The sequence below is a fragment of the Panthera tigris genome, chromosome C2, assembly GCF_018350195.1.
Source record: "Panthera tigris isolate Pti1 chromosome C2, P.tigris_Pti1_mat1.1, whole genome shotgun sequence".
Classification (NCBI taxonomy): domain Eukaryota; kingdom Metazoa; phylum Chordata; class Mammalia; order Carnivora; family Felidae; genus Panthera; species Panthera tigris.
The window spans coordinates 61480576-61495991 of record NC_056668.1 but is presented as its reverse complement, the minus strand read 5'-3'; the positions used below and the strand labels follow the sequence as shown (position 1 = coordinate 61495991).

Sequence of the window (15416 nt, the reverse complement as noted above, 5' to 3'; positions counted from 1 at the left end):
GCTGAATATTGCCAGGAGACACAAAAGCACATTAAGCAAAGGGAGATTTAAACTAAACACCAGATCCCAGAATAAATATAACACTCGGCGACGTGAGCAAGCTTGTGGAAATAGGTTGAGATGTTTAAAATACCAGAATATTGAAATTTGCATTTCAAGTAAACATTTATACAAGGGCAGAAAGTAATAGATAGGAACAAGAGGAAGGCCCACGTTGTAGCCAGAGGGCTTTATTCCAGCAGAGAACTCAACAACAGGTTAAGTGTCACACTCCATTCTCAGAGCCTTCTTAAGGTTGAGAGAATAAAGGGGAAATGAAGACAGCACCCTTGGGTTGAGAGCAGCTAGTCAGAGTGAACTGAAAACATGGAGGGGAAAGGTGGCCTGAGGGGGACAGACACACAAGGGCAAAGGGAGAGGAGCAAGAGAATCCAAGGGCATTTTAGAATTCTGACTCGAGATTAACAACATGTACTCCATGCTTTGAACAAAAAACTGCAGTTGGTCATGGTGACTGTTTCCACCTGGGGGCTCTGTTAGTATTGCCATACCTTCTTTTGAAGCAATAACTCCACACAGCAAATACATCCTTAGGACATGGCCAGAGATGCCCCATCCGGCTTTTCAACAGCAGAAGATTCAGCATACCTTTTCTTCCCCAGTAAAAGAGTACTCTGTGAGGATCATTCAAAGGAGTGGATTGATATACTAGCTTCTCCTATAGACATACTGAGCTACCTTTCGATACTTAATTCTCTTAAGCTATATGATTTATTGACTCTGACTTTAGTTTCTGCTTGTGTTTCTTAATTCAGCTCAGCTAACTCCACCAACTAATCTGAGCCAAATTCTGTGCAACAGAAAAGCTCCCATTTCCTCTCAGATCACTATGGATTAATACGAAGTGTTCAAGTGAAGTAGGACAGATAATGTGTTGTGGGCAAAGTCTCCTGTGGGTGTAAGAAAAATAGACGAGCAAGGGGTGGTAGGCAATATAAAAGTTTCAGCTGAAGGATCCAAGGCGTCAAGGAAGAATGACAAGAAGTTTCCAGAGGTGTTGTTTAATATTTTAAATTCTTATCAAGCTTGTTAGATGAAGGAAGAACAGCCAGTTTCTCTTGCCTGTATTTGATTTGCACACTGAGACTCCCCACTCTAGTGAAGCAGCTGTGTATGTGTGTGCTGGGGAATGAGGCAGTCATCAGAGTGGAGCAGAGCTATCATGGGAGAAGCAAATGATCATCCTGCCTTATGGTTGGGGCCCATAAGAGAAACTCCCTTTCATCTTCAGGTGGTATTGGGGGTAAGTCTTCCTGGAGATGTGGGATTGAAAATTCATCTGGTGAGGATCTGTTTTATTATCCACTTATCTGGAAAAACTGGATTATTAATACCTACATTGACATGTAAGAATCCCAGGTCCAAAACCCAATAAACACCACTTTATTTTCTCTGGTTCATCTTAATGTTTACTCTCACAGGTTCCACCTTCCCAAACCTGTATGGCCTTCATTTGTACTGCTAAAAGTCATCTTTCCCTCTCCTGGAACAGGTTTATATCTTTCAGAAATTCAAACTGCAAGGTAGGGATTCACTACCCACCATTTCTAGGTATTTCATGGGAATCAAAAAAGACTTCAGTGTTGTTAGCCATCTCTAAGAAGACTGTACTTGTTCTCTCTTTCACTGACAGCTCAGTACCTACTCAGGGATGAGGTTGATGGGTGTGGGGGCAGGGCATGGGAGAAATCCTACACTATTCCGATATCGTTTTGAACCCTCCTTTCATTACGATCCACCAGGATTCTCAAAATCAGTAATGTTGTCTTACTGTCAATCCCACTTCTGCACTCCAGATTTTTTAATGAGTTTACACCTATTTTGGCCTGCAGTTGTCAACATTACCATTTGTCTTCAGGGTATTTGTATTTGGCTACAAGATTTTAGCATCAATTAGCTGGCATGACTCTCAAGTCCATAGTTGCAAGTACGTAGGAATGAATTTTTTTTCCCCCAAGTCCAAATTCTTACCGGCTTATCCAATAGAGTAGACTATAACCCTTCCTAAGATTTCTGTTTTCTTTCCTACCATATTCTACTTCTGTAGCAAGTGAAGTCACATCTGACTGCTTGCCTGAATGTGGAGAAGAAGAAAGGTGAAAACACAGAGGAAAAAAATCTTTTACAGATAACACGCAGCTATTTACTTAATAGACTAATTCTAAAACATTTTCAGTAGAAACATGTGCTAGATAATGTGCAGGACCAGAACCAGATATTTCTATATAACTACTGTCCTTTATTGTTGAGATTGCATAGTTTCCTCAGTACTAGTGATAGTGACAATTGACAGAAGACTCGAAGCTTGGCTGACAGTTGTGTTATAGGATGTTATCAAAGAAGCCCTATGTTCTATTGGGAGTGTAGTTAACAGGTTTGGCTGACATATTTAGACAGTGAATTTGTCTCTGTGCTAGCTGTCTGTTATGTTGATTTGGCCATTGGGGAATTTCCAGAAAAGGAAAACAGCTTGTGGCATTTGTGCAAAGCTATTAATTGGTACCATTTAGTGTAGGATGACCGGGAGCAAGATTTCTTCACAGGGGCAGGACGGTGTCCTTTAGCAGGCTCCCAGGCTGTTCCATCTTAACCCGACAGCAGTGGGATTTGTAATCTAGGGTGAGGAGGGTTCAATTTAGCCAGAGTTAAAGTCCATTGGCTTTTTTGGCCAACCTCTTTCCCTGCTCAATCCCCTTTCTTCTTCACCTTCTTTTCCTCCCTTTCCCTTTCCTCCCCTCCCCTTCCTCTTCTCCCCACCCCATCCCTCTCCAGGTAGAAACTCATTTAATCAATTATGCTCCAAATAAGGGGAGTTAAAGAAGACTGCCTATCTTGAAATTTCATTACTAAATGGACACATCTAACTTTGTGGGACTGTCCAAAAAGGCCTCCAGACCCCTAATCCTAACTGATTAAGCCAACGATATTGAGCTCCCTACCACTCACGCCCATGTGACACAGTTTGTCACAAAGCACAGCATCAGCAGTGTATTCTTATGGATCTGGTCCATAGCCTGAAAGCCTCAGTAATGTTGTAGTTTGATACTGAGCAAGGAAACCATAACTGCAAGACAGGGTTTTGAACATGACCTTTGTGAACAGAATTCCTCATAATCTAAGGGAGAAGAGTGACAGTTTCTCAAAAGGAAGCCACTTGTCCTAATAACAACGGGTGGGAAGAGTGCTTTGCTGCATGGTGTAATTGATGATATCAGTGCTTCAACAGTAGTGCCTCTGAGCCCTTACAACCATGTGCACCTGCCCCCACCTCCCACTTTGTTCTGAGCCCTTAACCAATGACTGATGGGTGGATGTCTGTCACCCTCATGGGTGTAGATGCATTAACATTCCAGCTTCTTGACTTTTGGTCAGGACAACTTTAAGTGGGGCTTGTGCTCTCCCCAGAGCTCCCTGAGGGATTAAGCCACGTTGTTCTGTATGGGATGTGACCTCTACCCTCTCGTGGCTTCTTTCTCGTCCAGGTCCCATTTTCCTACTTCCCTACTGGTTTTTCCTGAGAACACTTCCTCCAGAATCACTTTCATTTGACTCTTTGTCTTGGGTGGGGTCTGCTTCTGTGGAACGTTACCTCCGACAAATACATTGTCCAAGTATTAAAAATCCATGTGTATGGGGCGCCTGGGTGGCGCAGTCGGTTAAGCGTCCGACTTCAGCCAGGTCACGATCTCGCGGTCCGTGAGTTCGAGCCCTGCGTCAGGCTCTGGGCTGATGGCTCGGAGCCTGGAGCCTGTTTCCGATTCTGTGTCTCCCTCTCTCTCTGCCCCTCCCCCGTTCATGCTCTGTCTCTCTCTGTCCCAAAAATAAATAAAAAACGTTGAAAAAAAAATTAAAAAAAAATCCATGTGTATTTTCTGTTTCTGGAAAAAAAAATAGGTGTTCTGCTGCACATTGTAAACCTAAAAAACAGTCATGCTAATCTCCGTTTTTCAGGGAGAGAATTTGAAGGAGAAGAAGAATATCTGGAGATCCTCGGCATCACCAGGGAGCAGTCAGGCAAATATGAGTGCAAAGCTGCCAATGAAGTCTCTTCAGCGGATGTCAAACAAGTCAAGGTCACTGTGAACTGTGAGTATGGCAAAAGCCAGCAGGTGCAGTGTGCCCAGGGCCTACCTCCACCACTAGCAAGCTCTAAAGATCCCATTAGCAAAAGAACATTGCATTTCAAGCAGACGCGCCTCTGGTCAGGGATACACATTTATACATTGGACATATCCAAGGGCAGGACGTGGCCTTTGAATTTGATAAATCAACTCTACCAGCTCTAAATATAACCCATAATGCATTTAACAATACAGTCTGTCTTTTACTCAGACTACAGAATTAAGAAAACATGATCAGACAGCACTAGCATATCTGGCAATCACTATTCTGGTCTTTGTGGAGAACAAGGTCATACCACCTTGGAAAAAGAAACAATTCATATCTGCTTAAACTGGAATTTCTATCTTATTCATTGTTTGTCAGAAGGGAATAACCTATCCTCTGCTGTTTAGCTAATTGGCCTTGAGAATAAATTCAAGTCACTGGTCAGATATCACATGTCCCCGATGGCTACTAGGGATACCTGATAAATTAATTTGGTTATCTATTTGTCCCAAAGTATGGGCATTAGAAACGAAGATTTCACTAAGATGCATAGGTAATGGGCATACTTTGAACTTCTCAGATGAAAGGATCCTTAGATGTAGTTCAAAAGACAGGGGGTGGGGGTGGATCCATATGATGTGTGTCACCCAGCAAAGGAATAAAGAGAATTCGTTTACCCTGTTCAGTTAAGAGTGACTTTTCACATCACTCAAATTCAAGTTCCCACATCACACAATTGTGGCTAGTGACAGGAACAAAGGGATGTCCTAACATTTCTTCCCTCCTATGCATTTAGCATACTTACACACACACACACACACACACACACACACACACACACAAATACATACCCTACACACCCATATATACATATCCACATATAACACACATACATGCACATGCAGGCACAAAGGCATACAGAGACACATGCACAATCACATTGACCCACATTTGAAGATATACTTCAGACCATGACAAGTTACCTTCCATTATCTTAAGTCCTCCTTGCAGTTACCTATATACCAGTGATCCAAATTAAGTCCCTGTCATGGTGTACATAATAGACTCCATTTTAGGGTTTGAGACACAGAAGCCCCAGGAGGTAAAAATTGCCTTTCCAGTGTGAAAGCAAGTGTAAGAAAAGGGATTCAGACTCTGGCCCATTTGATTCTAAAGCCCATGCTCTCAGGAGAAAGAGGAAGAGAAGGAGTTTTCAATTCTTAATACCTACCACGTGCAGCACTGGACTAATGGGTTTACATTTGTCATTTAATTCACACAGTAAACTCCTGAGAAAAATATCATTAGGTTGACTTTAAAATTCTGGGAACTGAGGCATAAAGAGGTGAGGAAACTTGCCTAAGGTGACCTGGTCCACACTGGGCTGCACCATTTCCCAATGCCCTGTTTTAACCTTGCAGCCTTCTGAGACAGACAGTGAAATCTCCTTCACACCATACCTAGAAGAATCCAATACCTAGGACTCTGCCATAGACACTTATGGAAATCATTTCCAAGAAGTAAGGGGTACATCTGATGAGCTCTGAAGTGCTTTTATCCTGTAGCTGTCTGCGATTTTTTTTTAGTAATAGAGTTTTGAAATGCCAGTGTTACCATTCTTTTTCAGTGCTGGGTGTGTTTCAAAGACACATTAATGATCTCAATGTTGTAAAATGCTTTAGGACCTTTTTTTCACATGAAAGGCAATTTCTCTGGGTGTTTATATAAGTTTATAATTAGGTTAGTTAGGTTCTTTTATGTACACAGAGCCGTGCCATCATCTTCCACCTCTTCTCTGACTTTTAGAGTTAAGATTTCATTTTCTCTTAATTGACCTTCATCTTAATTAGATTCCTGAAAGTCCAATCATGGAGTACATAGAAAATATTTATGCTTCCATTGTGTGAAACATCAAAGTGGTCTGCATTGCAGATGGTTCCCAAGATCAAAGCCAGCCGCCTGGGCCCTATTATTATTAGCGCAATTAGTCTGACATTGCTCCTTTTTGACTGTCCCCATAGTGTAACTTAGAGCAGCAGAAAATACTGATAATTTTCAAGAAAGGCTTTTATGAAGATGTGAGCTTTTCCTAGTGTTGAGTGAACCATGGAAGAATATAGGCAGAACCTTAAGATTCTGAAAATATACCTAATAACAAATCACACGGAGATTTATAATGAGCTTAAACATCCTGTATGTCCTAACCAGCAGCACCTGGCACATGCCTGACCTTATAAAAATTGCTAAGTGAATGTTTACTGAGTGAGTAGGTAAAAAACTCATAGGTACACTCTGCTTTTGTCACATTTCTCCAAACTTTGCGAATGATATCAGTCACATATTAGAAAATATATTTAGTATAGATTTCCTTTGTGATCACCTTTTTACCAACACTTCATAAGCTATGTTTATATTACATTAAAACAACTAGCCATTGTACCTGTTGGTCTGTTCATACAATTTGTCCTATTTAAATGTAGTTGTATTAAGTAGATGAAGACTCCCAAGATTAAATTACAGAATCGGGTCTGGCTAGCAGAACTTGTTCCTACTGTGAAAAATCCAGTGTTTACCTTCATCACTTGATCTGAGCCTACCTAGTATGAAAGTGTCCCATTATTTAAATGGATTCCTCTTCCTTTTCAAAACACAGGGCTTGGAATTAGTTCAGGGGATCAGGACGGCTAAGATAAATAGTGGCTGAATAGATTATTGTAATGAAACAGACCCTGAGTACCACTGCAAAAAAAAGTCCCAATGTTGACAATTTTCTTCTATGAGCATTTCATTGATTCATTTACTCAGTTGCCAACAGATATTTGTTGCAGGGCACTGAAATCCTAGAGCACTAAGCAAGAGCTGTAGACAACAACAGTTTGTCCTGTTTACCTCATAAGCTGGATTCTGCTGTCTTTCCTTTTTGCTTCTCTTGGATAATCCTTCTCCACAGTTGGTTTATAGCATTACATATAGCCATTTGACATGCAAAATCTATTTTCTAAGTAGTAAGAGGTCCTGGAGTTTCAGCAGCTAAATTATTGACCTGAAATCTCTTCAACTAAATAGGCTTATTACTAGTACAATAGATAGGACTTCTGGCTTCTTGTATCTTACTCACAGTACAGCTGCAATTTCTTCCAGACACCAGCCCTAGGGACAACTAGCCTCTCCTAACAGATTCTATGTGTAAGCCTTCAATTTCAGTTCTCACAGTGTATTAAAAGTACCTACTTATGGGTTTACCTCATCTTAGTGCCCAATGTCCTGAGGATAACATCTTGTGCATAGTAAATGTTCAATAAATGCAGACTGTTAAGTTTATTGGACTTTTCTTGTACTGAAATCTTTTCCTACTTCTGCAGAAATTCTTCTCCAAAGCTGCCCCTAGCTCTCAAACCTTCCTTCCATCCCATTAACCAGCTAATATTCCTACTTTCCACTTTCCCACAACTATGTCTCCAATCAGGTTCACACTATCATGCTATAACTTCTTTTTCCTCTACTTACTTCTCTTTGAACTCAGCTCTGCCTCCACACTGGTATCCAGAGCTACCCAACACAGATGCTGGGGGACATGGATGCTGGCATTTCTAAAGCTCACTCTTATGTTTGATAGCCATTTATTAGAGGGGCAGAGGTTACCTACCATAGAGCCCACAGTTGGGATTGCAGACATCCATTGTCTCCAGGTAATATATATGTATTTTAACTGAACTCTTCAGTGCTTTGATTCAAAAATCACCTAATGATGAGACTTTAGGAAAATAACTGCTCAACATGGAACCAGACTGGCTACTTTCTCTGCATATTCATAGCTACAGCTATTCATTTTCCATGCCAATGGAAATGTTTATTCTTATATTTGGGATAGTTTCAGTAAGCACATGTCCTAATGTTCATGACTCTATTATGGGACCTTCAGAGGAAATATTCAGTAAGAATCCAGAGTACTGCAATCTTCCACCATAATTTTGCAATGTGAACAGGAATCATAATTTTCTGAATTCCTTCAGTGTACCAAGACTGTTAGAAATTGTGTATGATTCACTGTAATCATCACATCAACAGTGGCTAACCAAGGAGGGAGGTATATTGGGCCTGACCTGCCCCAGCAAAGAGGAGTATTTATCACTGAAATTGTTTAGTATGTTTGGTTTAGTATTACTGGATCAAGGTGATTTAACAACAACAAAAAAAGACAACTTTCGGTTAGTTCTATTATTGTTTCTAAATTCTTTGGAGACAGTACCTTTCTTATTGCCTACATTTTCTGCTCCTCCCCTCTTGGTCTACCATTGCACACCAACCCGGGAAGACAATCAGATTATCCCTCTGCAGAGAGGACAAAAACAGAGCTTAGAGAATATAAGCATTCTTGGCCACAAAATCAAAGAACTTGTGAATAGTAGATAGAGTTGGGATTCTAACCAAGATCTAACTCCAAAGCCCTCTTTCCTTCCAAACTACCATGTGAATAATAGTAATAAAAATAATAAATGTAGGGCCCCTGGGTGGCTCAGTTGGTTAAACAACTGACTTCAGCTCAGGTCATGATCTCACAGATTGTGAGTTCAAGTCATGCAACCCCACTTTGGGTGAACAGGAGCCCCACACTGAGTGAACATGAGCCCCACTTTGGGTGAACCCCACTTCTCTCTCTCTCTCTGCCCTTCACTCACTTGCACCCTCTCTCAATAATAATAATAATAATAAATGTAATCACCTCAAGTATTAAGCATGCTCTCATATACATGATTTCATTTGATCTTTATGTCAAACCTGTGAGACAGATCACAGGGGCCATCATCTACATTCAGAGGTAAGGGGCTCCACGAGATCAATATGTCATCTCTAGGAGATGACAACCTAAGTGGCACAGGCAGAAATTGAGCCCACAACTCCTAATTTCTAATGCAGGTTTATACCTACTATGTACTGCATGTTCTGCTATTTTTGGTACCCTTTAATATTAAGCAGATATAGAACATTTACTTTTTAAGCTACCATTATGCTCCCCTAAGTGGTATTTTTCCTTATTAGGAATTCATTTCTTTTTATTTATTTATTTTTTTAATCAGTGTTTTCTTTTTTTTAATGTTTATTTGTTTTTGAAAGAGCTAATGAGCACATGAGCGGGGAGGGGGCAGAGAAACAGGGGGACAGAAGATCCAAAGCAGGCTCTGCACTGACAGCAGAAAGCCTTATGCGGGGCTCAAACTCACAAACCATGAGATCATGACCTGAGCCAAAGTCAGACACTTAACTGACTGAGCCACCCAGGTGCCCCAGGAATTCATTTCTTTTTAAAGGAACTCATTCAAATGGAAGCCCAGAGAGGTCAAAGCATGAGCTTCAAAACGTTGATTCAAATCTAGACTCCATCAAATTCTGGCTATGTGAATTTGGACAAGTTATTAACCCTCTGTATATCTGTCTTCTCATTTATAAACTAGGGTTAATAATCCTTACTTCCAACAGCTACTATTTGGATAAAAAGAACATCTAAAGCCTAGAAAGTGCTAACACATGGTAAATGCCCACAAATTGAGATCTTTACTAAGAATTTTGTTCTTTTTATATTATTATTCCAAAATTTAGGATGATTAAATAAATGATACTCTGTTTGCCAAGCCATTGTCATTGTCATCCTATCATTCTAATCGAAAGACTCTTGTTATTAGTGATATAAGAAGAAGAAAGTCCTGGGGCACCTGGGTGGCTCAGTCAGTTAAGTGTCAACTCTTGGTGTCAACTCAGGTCATGATCTCATGGTTCATGAGATCGAGCCCCATGTCTGGCTCTGTGCTGACAGCATAGAACCTGCCTAGGATTCTCTCTCTCCCTCTCTCCCTGCCCCTTTCACACTTGCACGTGGGCTCTCTCTTTCTCTCAAAATAAATAAACATTAAAAAAAGAAAAAGAAAGTCCTTATTAATATATTCAGAACCCAGAATTTTTAAGTAATGAAAACTGGAAGCGTCCTTTGAAAATTGTAGGCTACTCTAAAATCACATAAAGGATTACAATGGACCTCTGTGCAGCATTTTTATTAAGCCACATTTAATTTTTATTATAATGATATTTTGAGCATGGACATCTATTATTTTAACTACACCAGGCATGCTGCAATGTGATTTATAACAATTTTTCTTAGTCTCACCTATACAGGATTCATTACAAATGAATTTGAAATGTTCATTCCAATAAGCCGTGAGTGAACAGACCTGTACCATTGTGTCATCTGAGAAATATTAGGAACAATGAGTTCTTCATACATTTATCATTATCTGTGAAGTTTTCTTGGTAGGAGAAATTTCCTAGATTTTCAAGGAGAGAAGCGAGTGTTCGGCCTTTGTAATTGACCAATGTCATCCTATCCCAAAATTAGTGCACTTAAAAGTGTTCAACCCTAATTCGCTGCCACTTTTCCCATGCTGGCATCTCTGAGGGGCTAATAAATAACTTACTACTTAGTTATTCAGGTTTTGAACAAATTGAGAAATAAGTAAAGGTGTATGGAAGACTCAATGGCCCCCATTGTTAGAGATCAAGATGGGAAGATGTAGTACTTAGTGTGGACAACTTATTTCCCCAGTCGTGGCAGCAGCCCTGGAATGGTGCAGGCTTACTCACCTGAGAGTGGGAAGGATACAGTCCTGGTAAGACTTTCTTGTGGAGAAGCAGAGGGGAAGCCCTGTTCCCTGCCAGAAGCTTGGTTGCAAAGGAAGCAAGGAAAGAGAGGAGCTAAAGAAACCTCATTTATTCTTCCCAAATTTTTCACTCAGAATCATTTCTTCCTTCTGGGTCCCAGAGCAAGAAGTGAAATAAGCTCCCACCACACAGAAGGAAACATCCAGAGCAAGGAAGAACTCTCCCACAAAACTGTACAGCTGGGACCTGCATCCCTGGTCCCATGGTGGAAGGTCTGGAAGCCATTTATCATGGCATTATTACATTGAGGTGCCACAGCTATGAGTGCCAGAGGCGGAGGGGATGGACAGCGTGTAATTGGGCCCAGATTATGCTGGTTTAGCAAAAAGGTAGTCATCATCAAGGGTTTGTCACTCATAGCAATGTGGCTCCAGAAACTCACAAACACTGGTTCAAACTCATTTTACAAACTGAGAAATTAAAGCAGTAGAATTACAAGCAAGATTATCTCTCTGGCCAGCATGCTGCAAACTGTGGAGGGAGTCACTGGCAGCTTAACAACCTGCTTCCGTGAAGAGGTGAGGATGGGAAACTAGCATTCATTCGTGGCCATCTATGTCTCTTCTGACATATCCTTTCTCAGAAGATGGCATCACTTAGATGCCCAAGCCAGAAACTTGGGTGTTACCTTTGACACTCCTCCTTTACATAGGTTCTTGTCATTTTTTTTTTTTTTTTGAGAGGGGAAGGAGGGCCAGAGGAAGAGAATTTTAAACAGGCTGTACATGGGGTGCCTGGGTGGCTCAGTCGGATAAGCATCCGACTTCTGCTCAGGTCCTGATCTCACAGTTTGTGGGTTCGAGCCACGCCATTGGGCTCTGTGCTGATGGCTCAGAGCCTGGAGCCTGCTTCGGCTTCTGTGTCTCCTTCTCTCTCTGCCCCTCCGCCAACTTGTGCTGTGTCTCTCTCTGTCTCTCAAAAATAAATAAATGTAAAAAAAAAAAAATTTTTAAACAGGCTGTAGGTTCAGCACAGAGCCTGACGTAGGGCGTGATCTCACAACCATGAGATCACAACCTGAGCCGAAATCAAGAGTCAGACACTTAACTGACTGAGCCAGCCAGGCACCCCTATTCTTGTAAGTTCTGAGGCTCCATACCTTTCCATCGCAAATCTGCCCATTCTCGTCCAGCCCCTTTATCACAAACCTAGAGCAGGCTATCTTGGCTTCCTTCAGTAATCTCGAAGTGGACCTCCCTGCCTCTGGTTCCAGCATTATATAGATGAGGAAATTGAAGAAATGTAACTCTAGATAAAGTATTATCTTCTATAAGGAGGAAGGACAGTGAGGGATAGAACCTGGATTTGGGCTCACATCTATCAAACTCTAAATCTAAACTCTTAACCTCTATTCTATGCCCCATCTCTATACAAATACCTCCCCCACCAATACAACTACCACCAATTATTCCATTGTCTTTTTTAAATGTTTATTTATTTATTTTTGAGAGAGAGAGAGAGAGAGAGAGCCAGTGGGGGAGGGGCAGAGAGAGAGGGAGACACAGAATCCAAAGCAGGCTGTAAGCTGTCAGCACAGAGCCCAACGTGGGGTTCAAACCCACAGACCACGAGATCATGACCTGAGCTAAAGTCAGATGCTTAACCCACTGAGCCACCCAGGCGCCCCTCCATTTTCTTTTGAACTAATGGACTCTAATGATCTATATAACCAAACATAGAATGAAAGAATTGTAAGTGGAATCTTGGGGATCCTTTTAAGCTAACTCCTTCTTTTAAAAGATGAGAAAGAAAAAGCTCAAACTGGTGCAGACACTTGTCCAGGCCACAGTTCTATTTAAGAGAAGAGTCAAAATCAGACCTCAGGTTTCCTGTTTCTGACTGTTCGTCCTGACTCCTAACCCATGGAACAGATAAATGAGTTACAATTTTGAAAGTTAGTAATTTAAGGGCTAAATGAGTTATGGGTAGGAAAATAGACTTAGGTCGTAATGATACCAACTGCCCATTTGTGAAGGATAGGCAGTTTTCACTAGAATTGGGTGTTTTTGTTTTTGTTTTTGTTTTTGTTTTTAAGCTGGAAGAGATACTATAGGTCATTAAAGTGTGGTTCCCTCATTTTATAGGTAATAAAACCAAGGCTCAGTAAGATAAATTGTGTGATGGGAGGGCCACACAACCAAACTGAAATTAAAATCCAGGACCCCTAGTTTCCAATCCAAGGTTCTTTTCTGCTCATCAGACTGCTTTTTTTGTGCTAAACAAAATTGAGCAGGTAAGTCTAAAACAGAACAGCCACTACCAGCCACTCTGGCACACCTGTCTGCACATGGGCTGGAGGTGCTTGTCTAACCATGCTTTAACTCCTCCTCTCTCTGGCAGTGATTTAAAGATGTCCAAGCTGATGTAAAAATGAACTGGGAGAGAAAACTGCACACTAACCTGATGCTTTTGTGCATCCTTTTTAACTAAGAAGAGCAGAGTCTTCCATAGACGGGAAACTTGGAAAATAATTTTGAATATGAAGACAAAATTCAGAAATGAGCGAGCTGAACCAAGTGCTAAAGAGCAGAAATTTAAATGAATTTTGTGTTACTAGAGTTTTCTTTGCTAATTTCCCTAAGTAAGCTTTTTCCTCTACAAAGTCTAAACAGATTGTTCGGCTCTATTTTTGACTTGTGTGCACAGCCAGCCTACCATTTTCTGGCAGATGACCTTTGGACCGAAAACTACTTTTCTCCTTGAAGGTCCATAACCTGCACAAATACAACGTCATCAAGCCCGGAGCTTGAGCCTACCATCCCAGCTCGGTCACACATCCCTGTAAACACTCATTCCGCCCTCTGAAGGACTGTTTGAAAGAATCGTGGCAAATTAGGATATCAGATGTGCTTCTGAGTTTATTTCAAGCCGGCTACACGTTTTGCAGACCCAGTTCGAAGCAGCACATATCAAGTGTACAACTGCCAGAGAGCACAGAAAACGGACACGCGGCAGGGTAGACCTCAAACTGCACACTCACACACAAAAGCACAATTTACTTGGGTCATGCGATAAGGGAACTCTTAGGAGAAAAAAAGGTAATCATCTAACACAATTTTGTTCATTCGTGTGTTTGTTTTTCTGAATTCCTGCAATGATTATCAGGCTAAGCTTGGGTTGGGAGAATTTTAGCCCCCTATTACTTTCACCAAACTTCTTACCACCATCTCAAACTGTGACAATAATGACAATAATAATGATAATGAACAAGAAAAACACTCAAATTATATGTTTGAAATCCCAAGACCTTTAGTATCACCACTTAACTTATGAAAAGAAAAAAATGATGTAAGTATTACAATCCATGGTTGAAATAATTGTTGGTCTATTGAAGGAGGGAGACAGAAATCCTATTCCATTGCCATAAAACCCTGTTAAGCGTCCCATTTAGGAAAAGCAAGTCCACAGTTTCATTAATCATCTCTCATTTTATTTAGTTTTCTAGTGATCAGTCCCATTCATTCAGGTGATCACAAAATTCTTGTAAATGAGGATTTTAAGACTTCCTTTCGTGCAGCTCTCCAATCAGATTGTCCTTTCTGATTCCTTCTTGCGTGGAAATTCCACAGCACCCTCTGACTTTCATGTAAACTGTGTGCCCGTCTTTTCTCCAGATCCTCCCACTATCACAGAATCCAAGAGCAATGAAGCCACCACAGGACGGAAAGCTTCACTCAAATGCGAGGCCTCAGCAGTGCCTGCGCCTGACTTTGAGTGGTACCGGGATGACACCAGGTATGTGCCAAACGTGCCACGCCCCAGTTGTTCCACTAGGTGGTCCTAGGGACAGAACCTAGCCCTGCTGTAATTATGTGAGTCTATACTATTAGACTCTTCATTTTCTAAATCTGTTTATCAAGTGCTTAGAGGCCTGTAGTTCTTAATCTGAAGCCCCAGAGCATTCAAGTTACATGCAAAGAGTGAAGTAGCTGGTTTAATGGGTATTAAGCCACCTGTATGTCTTTCTGTATGTCTCCACCTGTATGTCTTTCTTGCCTGGAGCAGAAGCCAAAGCTCAGTGAAACTCATCCATTCTTAAGTCTTCTCTGTCGGTAGACATCGGTTCTGATAATACAGAGTTGCACGATTAAAATGAGAAATTGAGCAGGGAACAAGCTGTTATTACATTTCTCTCCATGTCCTCCAATATGATGAAAAAGGGATTGCTACACCAAGTTTTCATCAGTGTTTCTTTTTACTCTTCTGTTTTTGAACTCTTAGGATAAACAGTGCTAATGGCCTTGAGATTAAGAGCACGGAGGGCCAGTCCTCCCTGACGGTGACCAACGTCACTGAGGAGCACTATGGCAACTATACCTGCGTGGCTGCCAACAATCTGGGGGTCACCAATGCCAGCCTAGTCCTTTTCAGTAAGTATGCCAAAGTAGGGCCTGACTCGGGAGAATTCAGTCAAGTGAGTGCTCCCGTGGAAAGCTTGAAAAGCATTCCTTTACCTCACCTTCAACCTTACCTATTAAAGGTAAACATACACAAAAATAAGAATCCAGTCACTGAAACAAAAACACAGGACTTCAATC

At 41.2% G+C, this 15416-nt stretch overlaps 1 protein-coding gene across 4 annotated transcripts in view; it reads left to right on the top strand.

Moving 5' to 3' along the window:
- LOC102957482 (limbic system associated membrane protein) overlaps positions 1–15416 on the top strand; it is a 649275-nt gene that overhangs the window by 600086 nt on the left and 33773 nt on the right. For all 4 annotated transcript variants that reach the window (XM_007098641.3, XM_007098640.3, XM_042999166.1 and 1 more), the window contains exons 4-6: positions 4012–4146; positions 14493–14613; positions 15100–15248. In XM_007098641.3, the coding sequence (XP_007098703.1) occupies positions 4012–4146; positions 14493–14613; positions 15100–15248 (405 nt within the window). The remainder of the gene's footprint in view (positions 1–4011; positions 4147–14492; positions 14614–15099; positions 15249–15416) is intronic.